Here is a 13,214-nt window from a genome sequence, read left to right on the forward strand (position 1 = left end):
ACTATAAGCTCATTAAGGGGCTTGTGAGTATACATACTGATTAAAAATATCCTTTTGGGCTGAGTCACCAGCTTTGTAGGTTGAGACCTTGCTGAGAGAGGAATTCTGATCTCCTTATTATCAGGCGTTGTTTTGTGACCATGATTTGATACTGAATAAAAGATTGGTCAATGAATTGACCATCAATGTGTAGTTTTATATGAGATGGAACGATGGAATAGACCATTGATGTGTAGCATGAGATTAATAGATAGAATGGACCATTGGCGTGTGAATTAATGAGATTAATCAATAGATTGGACTATTGATATTTATTATGATATTATTAATTTAACAAGTGTTTTCTCGTATGTACATGATTATGTTAAAGCGATATAACTCATTTATATTTCGTATGTATATTATGTACTGAAATGAAGATAGAAAAGTTATGATATTATTTTGTAAAGTGCATAGTGGGTGCTCGATTTGTTTAGAAGAGATATGCATTGCTTATTGGGTTATTATTGTTCATTACATCCATATTTTGCCTTTTTAGATCATTAGAGTGAAAGCACTATTGATGGGTATTTCAGAAGTTGGATTTGGATGTTTAGAAGCTGTGTCCTTCGATGGAATGATGGCCATATCATTACCCCTACCCTGATAGGATTTCAAGTGTGACATGTTATGCACTTTACAAAACAATATTCAAAACTCACTTATTTCAATTTTAGTATAATACACATACAAGATATCAATGAATTATTTTGTTGTAATGCAATCATATACATATCAAAAAACATTCGTTAAGTCAATAATATCATAACAAACATCAATGGTCCACTCCATTGATCAATCTCATTAATTTGCATATCAATAGTTTATTTAATTAATTAATGTCATCAAAATCAGACGCCAATGATCCAATCCATTGGCCAATTTCATGCTTAGATATCAATCATTGCAATGCGTAACGTCTCGTGACAAGGTGACCAAGCTCCCTCTTTGGCATGATCTTTATTATATTGCTAGTAGCTAGCCCTTAAATTAGTATGCGCATAGCCACAAACCCTCAACCGGGTTCACAACAATATTGAGCATCAAACTCACATCCTCCAATACCCACAAGGTCAATCCACAAATATATAATATGAATTGGTTTCATAAACTAAAATATATAATTTTTCACAACTCAACTCATACACCAAAAATACTTTTCGCAAAGAATTTCTCAAATCATTTCATAACTCATTTCTTAAACAAGAATACATTTCACATACCATTTCTCAACCCATTTCATTAACCAAGTTCACGAATCAATATACACAAATCAATGTGTGTGTGTGTGTATTTAATGTTTAACAACACCTTTCCTTAAAATTTTCTAAAATTATTCACAAATATTAAAACGTAGTAAATATTTGGTCTAGATTTTTATACAACATACTCTTTTGTAACTTATATAATATTAAATCTCTATATTTTTCAAGACATGAGTTTAAAATTTCACAAAAGATATAGCACCACTTACTTGTGAATGCGCACAACATAACTATACGTGTTGATGATATTGTAATCATAGCAAATTTACGAGAATCGTCATCAAAACATGGTAAAATACTATAACAATTATTAACCTACATTAAACTCATAAGCAAAACCCTAGAATTTCACCCTAACAAAATTGTTGCTCCAAATCAATTCCCATCAAAACCCATAGCTTTACAATGCCAAAATCCACGTTTCCATGAAATTCCAAAACTTAATAACTTGGAAATTGGATTTCCTCGCAAGAATTTCCCAAAACCTAGTATTTCAAGTAATAAGTCTAAATCAAGTTATGTAAAATTCTACGGCTCCACACTATCCTAAACTATCATATGTATATATATATATATATATATATATTTGCAGCTTCATGACTCCTTAACCAAACCTTGTAATTGAAAATCCACAAAGCTCCAAATTTGTGCTCTAATACCAAGTATTACTCCGATTAAATGAATGAAAGGCATAAGCACCTACCGGGTATTGCAATTAGCAACTGATTCAGCTTCGTGAACATGCGAAAATTTCTTTCTTTTCACCCCATTTCCTTCCCGTGGACGAGTTCCCTCTCCTCTTCTTTTTCTTATTTTTTCTACTGCCTCCCTCACGTGAATAATCTAGAGAAGACAAGAAAGAAGATGGGCTGAGTTTGTCTATTAAAGACATGGGCCTGGCCTTGATGGGCCCATGTATTTCAGATAAAAACGTATAACCACTGTAAGAATGACTACCGTCCTTGGAATAGTCATGTTCAGTTCGAGAGCATTTAGGATAAACGATTGGAGGAGGAATGAACTAGCTAGGAGAATTTGATGGGACAAAGAACAATAATGAGGGGAGGAAGTGTTTATTTTGGTTCTTGATGATTGACGTGATAAACTTGTTTTACATGATTGATGTGAAAAAATTGGCAGGCTTTCAAACTTTGCTATAGTTAGAAAGTTGACCTAGCGGTAGTTCCTTCGTGGCAACGCAATTCTTGTTTCCTGCACGTTCACATAAGTTGAAAAGTCAAATTTACCCAAGATATTTTAAACTATTTTCCCCCTTCCAATTTGGCTGGCGCAATTCTTGTCTAGCTTCTACAGGTCCAAATGATGAGTCCTTCACGTGTGAAAAGGGACGCTAAAACAGATTCAAAGTCTCGGAAAGTCTATAAGGTATGTGGTAGGCTGCTAATGGCAAATGCTCATCAACTATTGGATCATCGAATCATAAAATCAAGAAAACTATTCTACCTCTCTATCATTCCAACTAACCCCGGATTTTCGTGGAAATCAACCATCAACTATGTGGTCATGGAACCAACACATCATGAGGAATTCCCGCTTTCTTCATTTCACCAATCACCGAATTTTCAATGAACTCGATTTTCTCCTCCTGCTAGTTCTATTTGCAAGCGTGAAAGGCTAATAGATGGAAATTCCCTGTTTTTCCATACTGTATTTCATTTCACTTTGTATGTTTGCACTAGAAGTATGCAAGTCAGTCGATGTGTTGAGCTCATCTGAGCCAATTCGTGATGGTGATACCCTAGTGTCGGCAGGAGAAAAGTTTCAGCTAGGTTTCTTCAGCCCTGGAAACTCCAGCAACAGATTCCTCGCAATATGGTACCACAACATCCCAGAAAAGACAATTGTTTGGGTGGCAAATGGAGATAATCCGGTGAATGCTTCGTCAGGGGTTCTGAGGATAAGTAATGAAGGTAAACTAGTCCTTGTCGACCAAGCAGAAAGAGTCTTGTGGTCGTCGAATAACATGAATACTACTTCGCAAAGCGTAGTTGCTCAGCTCCTGGATTCTGGAAATCTAGTTTTGAAAGATGACAGTGAAAATATCTCCGGAAACTATCTTTGGCAGAGTTTTGATCATCCCTCCAACACATTATTGGCGGGCATGAAGCTGGGGTGGGACCTGAGGATGGGTTTGGACCGGCACATGACATCCTGGAAGAGCGCAGAGGATCCCTCAACTGGAGACTTCACCTATGGTGTCGATCTTGGAGAAATAATTCCCGAACTAGTCATACGTAAGGGACGTGTCAAATACTTCCGAAGTGGACCTTGGAATGGAATACAGTTCAGTAGGATGCCGATGGTTCCTAATTTGTTATACTTGCCCAAGTTCGTCAACAATTCTCAAGAGGTCTACTACACGTTCAACCAATTCAATGAATCCCCATCACGAGTTTGGTGTTAAACGCTTCAGGGAACTTACAACGGTACCTGTGGAGCGAGAAAACGCAGGAGTGGACCATGATTTATATGTTGCCATATGATACCTGTGATGTCTATGGGAATTGCGGACCCAATAGCATGTGCACGATCAGCAATTCTCCAATATGTAGCTGCATGATTGGTTATCAACCGAAGTCACAGGCAGAGTGGGATACATTTGTGTGGAGTAGTGGGTGTGTCAGTAAGAACCCATTTAATTGTTCTAAAGGAGAAGGGTTTAAGAGGCTCAAAGGTGTGAAAATGCCTGATTTGTTGCAGTTCACGATGAACACGAGCATGAGCCTTAAGGAATGTGAATTAGAGTGCTTCAAGAACTGCTCATGCAGGGCCTACGCGAACATAGATGCCACTGGAGGTGGAAGTGGCTGTCTCCTATGGTTTGGAGATCTTCTTGACGTCAGAAAACTCAGCGTATATGCAAATCAAGATCTTTACATTCGCGTTTCAGCCTCAGACCTTGGTAGTACATATACCTTAGTTTTACTTTTTATTCATGGACTCATGATAATCCTATTCATCATTGCCTTTGATTACCTTTAACCTCTCTCAATGTTCTCAGATTCAGTGAACTCCAAGTGGAAAGAATGGGTAGCAGTGGCAACCTCTGTGGCATTTGTCGCGCTTTTGGTGGTGCTTTATTTCTGCATTATTTGGAAGAGGAAAAAACATGCTCAAGGTACTCCATTTCCATTAGTTGAGTTGAGCTCTTGCTCTATAGTAATTGTGGCTCTGAATAGAATTTGCTTTCAGAACCAATATATTTAAGGATGATGAGTCATCTCATAAAAGACAGTGTAATAAAGCATCAATACTGACCTCAACTCCAAGTCTTGGTTCTATCTTTTCGTATTTTGGCGTCAAGTCATAGCATTGCTACTTTTGTTACTATCAGTTTTCTTTACATCTGGGTTACCAATCAATAATGAAAGTTGATAGCATACAGAAAATAATCTTATATTTTCTCATCAAGTCAAATGAATTTTAGATCAATTGATACTTGGAAAGTTCATCACTGGGGCCTCATTGCTAACACCTGTGTCTCTGTTGATACATCAACAACTGTTCATTTTCTGCATATAGTTCATTTATTCTGGGGAAAAAAAGGACATTTGTTCTGATGAAAGTTCAATGGTCGACAGGGATAACATTCGACCTTCCAGCTGAAGATGAGAATAGCTTACAGCTTCTGATCTTTGATAGGGTCACCATTTTACGGGCAACTAACAACTTTTGTGATTCAAATAAGTTAGGAGAAGGTGGTTTTGGCCCCGTATACAAGGTAGAGTTTAGTCTACAATTTCATACGTCGTACAAAAGAACACTACTCTTCATTCATGCATTTCGTTTCTATTGTCCCATGTAACTTGGGAAAAAATATGCAATTCACTTCTCAGGGTCAGCTGCCAAATGGGCAAGAAATAGCAATCAAGAGATTGTCAGAAGACTCTCGGCAGGGTCTCAATGAATTCAAGAATGAGGTCATGTTGATCGCAAAGCTTCAGCACCGAAATCTTGTGAAGCTTATGGGGTGTTGCATCGAAGAAGAGAGGATGCTAATCTACGAGTACATGCCTAATGGAAGCCTAGACTCTTTCATATTTGGTTTGATTTGATCAATACCTTCTTTGTTTGATTTTGATTTAATACACTGTTAGAAACGTTTTCTCATCTAGATTACTGATTAGAAAAAGGTTTGTTTCAGGTAAAACAAGGGAAAATTCTCTTGTATGGAGAATGAGATTCGACATAATTGTAGGAATTGCGAGGGGCCTTCTTTATCTCCATCAAGATTCGAGATTGAGAATCATACATAGGGATCTCAAAGCAAGCAATGTGTTACTCAACAATGAGATGAACCCTAAAATTTCAGATTTTGGCATGGCTAGAGTCTTTGGTGGAGATCTATCTCTAGTGAAGACTAAGAGGATAGTCGGCACTTAGTAAGTAGTGAGACAGATTTTCATGGCTTACACATTCCTTTTCTTGTTATGCATATCTTTTTTCCTGCAGTGGTTACATGGCGCCAGAATACGCAATAGATGGGCTTTTCTCAACAAAATCAGACATTTTTAGCTTTGGAGTAGTGTTGCTGGAGATAATAAGCGGAAAGAGGAATAGAGAGTTCAATCATCCAGACCATTGCTTCAATCTTCTTGGACATGTGCGACAACCATATAAGAAGTCAAATTCTTAATAGAGCAATACTATTGCTAGATATGTCCTAAAAATTCACTTTTTTTTTTTTTTTTTTTTTGTCAGGCTTGGATGTTGTGGCTTGAAAGGAAGGCGAGCGACTTCATAGATCCACAACTTCCGAATTCTTTCGATCTGTCAGAAGTCGTAAAATGCATACACGTCGGGCTATTATGCGTGCAACGGCATCCTGACGATAGACCAAGTATGTCGACAGTGCTTCTGATGTTGGACAGTGAGAGCGCTTCGCTACCACAGCCCAAGCAGCCCGGTTTCTACATTGAGAGGAGCTCTGAAAACACAAAAGTTGAAATGAGTGGAAGAGATTGTAACTCAAATGAGATTACCATAACATTATTAGAAGGTAGATAGATTGCCAAGCATATGTAGTCCCTCACTTCTGTTGAGTATTTCCATTGTGAGATACGCTCAAAGTTCACTGAAAGCGATGTACCTAGTCATGGAAGAAATAATAAAAAAAAAAAAGGGGAAGTTTAACGTCGGTCCTGTTCCCCCACTTGCCAAAGCAGTTTGGTAAGAAAGACATTCCGTGGGCAGGAAAGCGGGAAACAGCTGCCCCCCCAAACTCTGAGCATGTACTGTGTTGGCAACATCAATTTCAATACCATGTTTTGATTATAGCAGTGATAGGAAAAGAATCTTAATAAATAAATGAAATACTCGATAATTTTCATACCAAATAATGTTACAATCACATATAAGAATATGACTTGTCTCACTTTCTTAGCAAGAAACTTCTTGCACTCTCGACAAAAAGATGGAAATACTCGATCACCCTATCTATTGCATGCTTATATTTATCGACCTAATCACTAGGCTAGGCACTTCCAATGATACGTGAAGTTCCACATGCTTCAACCTCGAATGAAGCATCGGGTGGAAGAACCAGGTAAAAGATGTCATATCTTGAATCCTACCAGAAGGGGGAGCGACATGTCCATCCTTTCGTCTAAAAGGACGTACCTCAAATCATACCAAAAAACCAACTCCCAAAATTTCCCATTGATAGCACTCTCATAGTAATGACTCCCAATGGAGGCACTTGTAAAGATTGAGAAGGAAATGGGTGAGCAATCATAACTCAGTAAATAGTACATACCTCTTTTAAGCAATCAAGCATCCATTATTTAATAGTGTTGATCAACAAGTCAAAAGGAACCCTCCCCCGAAAAAAAAAAGAAAAGAAAAAAAATGTTAGATTGAGTCAAGCATAAAACAGTGGACATTCTGCTTTACAAAGAATTGAGAACTCCCTTGACAAAAAAAAAAAAAATAGAGAAAGAAAAAAAGAAAAAAAGGGCAAAAAATTATTATGCTTAGTCGATTTGGACACCTCATGTGACATCTTGATTTTCAAGTCTGATTTCGATGAGATGAAATGGGCTTTTCATCGATGTGCCCATAGCATTCTTCTCTGAGTGGCCATTCACAAGTTAACTAGTCTATTAGGTGAAGCCGTTAAGGAATCCAAATGCAATAACTTTGAGAATTCGACCAGGAATCGACTGCTCGACCGTGCTAATCTGCAAGGGTTATTACGGCATCGTCAGAATCGATCGAGAGACTAGAGATAGGTTGATTCGATCGAGATATGTGATTAGTGCATGGGTGATTCCACCTAATTACAAAATTTCTGTCGAACGGCACTATACCGATTTTCTGTCATTTTTGTACCTTATGTCCGTATTTGAAATTTTGAGATTTTCATGATAATCGAGAGTCACCAATGTGTCGAAGATGTATGTTATGGCTTGAAAATAATCGACCACGGGGTAATTGCATTAAAATTTCCTAAAAGCTACCGGATAGATTGGGACGCACTAAAATCACGTTGGATTGAAATTAACCGCAAAAATGCACTTGATTTCAAAAATGAAAAGTTTTGTCGTGTCACGACTCATTTTAGGAACGTCGACTCATCATCTGAAAAATTTTCAGAGATTCCGAGATTTTTATAGAAAATCAATTGGACGATTCGGAAAATGAGCAGAAATTCGATTTAGCTCATTTGAAGGGAATTTCGACTTCTAAGCGGAGCTACTGGGTGATGGAAATTTGTGGAAATGTGTGGGATTTTTCTTCGATGAAATTGGATTTCAAATTTGAGAAATTGAGGATAAAATTGAAATCTAAACAAAGTGAAATTCGGAACTAAGGTTGAGGGGTTATATTTTGGCATCAAAATGGTTAATTTTGAGTTTAATTTGTTGGAAATAATTAGGGTGGAAGCTTTTAATGGGGTGGATAAACTCTTGACTTTTGGCCCCTCAAGCCATGACTTCCCAGCACGTGTGACCGCCGCCTCTCCCTCCTTTGCTGTCTCCTCTCTCTCGACGCATCTGCTTCTCACTTCCTTTTTCATTTGACGAACTCAGCCTCTCTGCCAGCTGTTCTCCTTCAATCCTCGCCGCCTGCTCCATCTTCGGACTCCTTTGCCATCCACCGAGCTCTCTTTCTCTTCCCACTAAAGCTGCCCATCATCACGCCCACTTCCAGCCCCTCTGAACTCTCCTCTATCGGCCACCAAGTCAACCAGCTATTGAGTTTCCCCAGCAAAGTTGACTTCTCGGCCAGCTGCACAGAAGACCAGCATCCCTACCTTGTGTCTTCTGTTCCGTCGAAGCCAACCAGCAACGGTCGATCGACCCCAATTTCCCCACGCGCCAGTGAACTTCATTTCCACGGAAGACCGAAGTAGCTTCATTTCTTCATTCGACTTCTTTTCGCTGGCCCTCTTCCGCTCGGCCCACAGCCCACCAAAGACCGAATGGTGCTCCACCGTTCATCTCTCTTCTTGAGTCAACCAGTGAAGCCAGCAAATTGACCCGCCAGCTACCCGTTCCCTCCACCAGCAACGAAGCCCACAGCTCCATCTCGGTATCCATTTTCAGCCGCGAGCCCAGCCCATCCGAAGCAACACGTCCTCGAGCCAGCAAGTTTTAGCTCGAGCAGCGAGCTTGTGGCCGATTTCAACCGGTCCAAGCTTCCCTCGGCTGCCGTTGCGCCACCATCGCCGTGAGCCGATTTTCATGCTAACCGGTGAGTTGTGTTCTAATCCTTAATTAGTGGGCTAATGACACTTAGAGGTGTTAGTTGGCTAATTGGTGGATTAATTAGGCTAATTAGGCTTAGGATAGCTTAGTTAGATTAAGTATATAGCTAGTATTAATTTAGTTTAATTAGTTTAGTTAGGTGGATTAGTTAGGAATTAGTTAGTTTATTTAGTTAGTGTACTTAGATTAAATTAAATAGGATGGTTAGATTTAATTGTTTGTTAGATTATTTAGTTTAGCTAGTTTAGGTTAATTCGATTAAATGCTTTAAATTTATTTATTTTGTAATTTATTTAATTTCCTGTAATTTATTTAATTATTAATTATTTTCCAGAAATTAGATCGGGATAGTCGGTGATTGGAATTGCGTGCTAATTACAATGGTGTGGTTAATTTCTACAATTGGATGTTAAATTGTGCCAATTGAGTACTGATTGGAAATTTGAGTATTCCAAAATTTATGAATTTCAATAATTATTCAGAAAATCCCGAGTGTTGGATTTTAACACCGAAAATGGTTTTATATACTATATAAAATAGTGAGATTTTAAATTGGAGATTATGAATTTTCTAGGTCCAATCTGACTATGTACTCACACACAACTATTTTACCATGTATTTTTAATACAAAGAAAATAGACCAGATCACTATTTTAATTGAGGCATTTGAGTGCAATGCACGATATCCTAAGCCGAAATTGACTGGTCATGTGTTGATTAAGAGAATCCATCTCGAGCAATTAAGCCGGATGTTACTAAATCTCTTTTCGGGTTACCCGTGCATTTTAGGGTATCGGGTCACAATAGATTTTGGACTTATGTTCTTTCGGGAAAGCCGTCAATGAGACGTAGCCGTGCTCAATGGGGAATAGACAATGCCTAGCTACACCAGTAGATAGCCGAACATGGGAGTCGGCTGTGCCTTGAGTGGCTTAATTAATAATTGGAACGCACGATTGTTTGAGGTTGATGCACCTGATTATGAGACAAAACTGTATGGCATGGTATGAGACGTATCATAATAATTTAGCCATATAATCAGAATCTCTGTGATTAATTGAGTTGATGAGATGTTTCAATTGTTATATGCATTAATTATATGCATTGTGATATGAACTATGCTGACATGCAGGATGGAACTGAGGCGAGGTAAGTCCTCTGTGCTACTTGTGTGATAATGTGGTTAGGACACTTCTTCCCTTCTAATCAGGGCTTAGAGAGTGAACTTGCTGAGATTTATATCTCACCCCATTGCAGGCTTAAATTTTTCAGGATCGTAGAATGGAGAGTCTGGAGTCGAGCTGAGGTGACCTGAAGAGTAAGTCAGATGGGATAGCCTCTTTTTGAGAACTAGCCTTTTGGTTATAGACTTATGTACATGACTCAATGTGTTATAAAAGCATGTTTGTTTTATGAATGTGTTATCCTGCTTTTCTATCTTGAGATGGTTACTATTAGGGAATTTGTTATTCGTTTTTGTATGTGCAATAAAATGAAAGAGTCGGCGACTCGTCCTAGGAAGTCGCAAATTTTTATCGACCACAGAGGGATGGGTACGCTCTCGAGGATCGAGGCGTGACACCTCACCAGGCCAATTCAACTCCTTAACGCATCGCCTAGTAAGTCGTTTTTGAGCAATGATTTGGTTGGAGCAAAATTTTAAGATTTCACAGGTCAATTTTGCATTGTGTTTAGATGTGAATAATTGCTTCAAGTGATTGATTCGTTAGTGCGTTTGACTCAATTTATCAGTGTTTAGGCATAGTTTAGTCATTCCATTGTTGAGGTAGAGTTTTATTTGGTTTTAATGTTGATTCTTGTTTAATTGTTAGGATTTCAAGATCATTGGCTCATTTAGCTTTGCATTCTTTGGTTTTGGGCATTCCAAATGAGTATTGCAATATTTTCTAAGAATTTGTAATTTCATACCTTCAAAATAATAATAATTCGATATATTATGAATTATGAATAAAGTATGTTTACTGTATAAAATTCGGATCGAGCATTTACTATGTTTTGATATTTGCAAATGGTGTGAGAACTATTCAGTGAAAATGTATATTCTGTTTAATAAACGAAATTGAGAAATATTATATATTTTGGGTTTGTGTAATATTTTTTAAGAAAAGATTGACTTTAAGTATGGTTTATAGAATGATTGAGATATATATATATATATTGATTTGTGAAATAAGTTATGACATGCATTTAATTTAATTTGGCCTATTAAACCAGTTTAGAAGATGACTTGTAAAATGATTTGAGTAATGTTTTATGAAAAATATTTCTTGTGAATGAGTTCAGTTGTGAAAGGTTATGTGACTAATTTATGAAATGTATTATGATATATGAGATTATTTAAGAATTTACTTTGTGGATATTGGAGGATGTAGGTTTGATGCTCAATATTACTACAAACCCATTAAGGGGCTTATGGGTATGCATACCGATTTAAAATATCCTTTTGGGCCAAGCCACCGGCTTTATAAATGGAGACCTTACTAAAGGGCGAATCTTATTCACCTTGTTACCAAGCGCCATGTCGTGAGCATGGTTTGATACTAAGCAAAAGATTGGTCAATGGATGAACCATCATCGTGCGATTTATATGAGATGGATAAGCGAAATGGACCATTGATGTGTGACATAAGATTAACCAATGAAATGGAGAATTGACATGTGAATTAATGAGATTGATCAATGGATTTAACCATTAATGTTTGTTATTATATTATTAATTGAACAAGTGTTTTCTCATACGTATATGATTATGTTAAAGCGATATAACTCATTTATATTTTGTATGTATATTATACACTGAAATAGAGATAAAAGAGTTATAATGTTGTTTTGTTAAGTGCATAGTAAGTGCTCCATCTGCTTAGAAGAGATAGGTACTACTTACTGGGTTATGATTGCTCATTTCATTCATATTTCGTGTATTCCATGTCATTAGAGTGAGAGCACTATCGATGGTGATTTCAAGTGTTGGATTTGGATGGTTAGAGGCTACGTCCTTTGAGTGAAAAGAGAGTCGTATCATTACCCCTATCCCTATAGAATTTAGGGTGTGACACATTATACACTTTACAAAACAATATTCAAAATTCACTTACTTCAATTCTAGTATAATACACGTGCAAGATAACAATGAATTATATTACTTTAACATAGTCATATACATATAGGAAAACATTTGCTAAATCAATAATATCATAACAAATATCAATGGTCCACTCCATTGATCAATTTCATTAATTCGTATATCAATAATCTATTCAATTGATTAATCTCATCAAAATCACACGACAATGATCAAATCCATTGGCCAATCTCATGTTCATTTATCAATCATCATAATGCATAATAGCTTGTGATAAGGCAACCAAGTTCCCTCCTTGGCAAGTTGTCTACTTATATTGCCGGTAGCTAGCCCCTAAACTAGGATGCGCATAGCCATAAACCCTCAATTGGGTTTATAGTGATATTGAGCATCAAATATGCATCTTCCAATACCCACAAGGTCAATCCATAATATATAACACGAATTGGTTTCGTAAACTAAAATATATAATTTTTTGCAACTCAACTAATACACCAAAATACTTTTCGCAAAGCATTTTTCAAATAATTTGATAACTCATTTCTTAAATAATAATACATTTCACATACCATTTCTCAACCCATTTCATTAACCAGGTTCACAAATCAATATACACAAATCAATGTGTGTGTGTGTAATGTTTCACAACACCTTTCCTTAAAAAAATTTCAAACTATTCACAAACACCAAAACACCAAAACATAGTAAATCTTGATCTAGATTTTTAGACAATAAACATACTCTTCCATAACATATATAGTATCAAATCTCAATAGCTTTCAAGACATGAGTCTAATATTTCATAAAAGATATAGTACCCCTTACTTGGAAATGCCCACAACATAACTATACGCATCGACAATGCCATACTCCTAACAAACAAATGAGAATCAATATCAAAACCTGGTAAAATACAATAACAATTATTAATTGGCTCACTCAAAGCAATTATTCAAACGTAAACGCAATGTTGAATTAATTAGCAAAACCTAAAATTTCACCTTGACTAAATTGTTGCTCCAAATCAACTCCTATCAAAACCCACAGCTCTACAATGCCAAAATCCACATTTCCATG

General features: G+C 37.0%; 2 protein-coding genes across 2 annotated transcripts; both read left to right on the plus strand.

The window, feature by feature from the left end:
• The first annotated feature begins 2,946 nt into the window (after positions 1-2,946).
• LOC120294000 (S-locus-specific glycoprotein BS29-2-like) lies at positions 2,947-3,729 on the plus strand. Its single transcript, XM_039313850.1, has one exon. The coding sequence runs from the start codon at positions 2,947-2,949 to the stop codon at positions 3,727-3,729; it is 783 nt and encodes a 260-aa protein (XP_039169784.1).
• A 60-nt stretch (positions 3,730-3,789) lies between these two features.
• Positions 3,790-6,349, plus strand: LOC104447414 (G-type lectin S-receptor-like serine/threonine-protein kinase SD1-1). The gene is made up of 7 exons (XM_018874818.2): positions 3,790-4,227; positions 4,327-4,443; positions 4,907-5,046; positions 5,162-5,369; positions 5,470-5,707; positions 5,778-5,928; positions 6,027-6,349. The coding sequence occupies exons 1-7, from the start codon at positions 3,795-3,797 to the stop codon at positions 6,330-6,332; spliced, it is 1,593 nt and encodes a 530-aa protein (XP_018730363.2). The 5' UTR covers positions 3,790-3,794; the 3' UTR covers positions 6,333-6,349.
• The last annotated feature ends 6,865 nt before the right edge of the window (positions 6,350-13,214 follow it).

The sequence above is a fragment of the Eucalyptus grandis genome, chromosome 5 (genome assembly GCF_016545825.1).
Source record: "Eucalyptus grandis isolate ANBG69807.140 chromosome 5, ASM1654582v1, whole genome shotgun sequence".
In the NCBI taxonomy this organism is placed as follows: domain Eukaryota; kingdom Viridiplantae; phylum Streptophyta; class Magnoliopsida; order Myrtales; family Myrtaceae; genus Eucalyptus; species Eucalyptus grandis.

Coding starts and splice junctions, on each gene's coding strand:
- LOC120294000 (XM_039313850.1), top strand. CDS start 2,947: ATGGAAATTCCCTGTTTTTCCATACTGTATTTCATTTCACTTTGTATG.
- LOC104447414 (XM_018874818.2), top strand. CDS start 3,795: ATGTTGCCATATGATACCTGTGATGTCTATGGGAATTGCGGACCCAAT. Junction 4,228..4,326: donor CGTTTCAGCCTCAGACCTTG/GTAGTACATATA, acceptor CAATGTTCTCAG/ATTCAGTGAACTCCAAGTGG. Junction 4,444..4,906: donor GAGGAAAAAACATGCTCAAG/GTACTCCATTTC, acceptor AATGGTCGACAG/GGATAACATTCGACCTTCCA.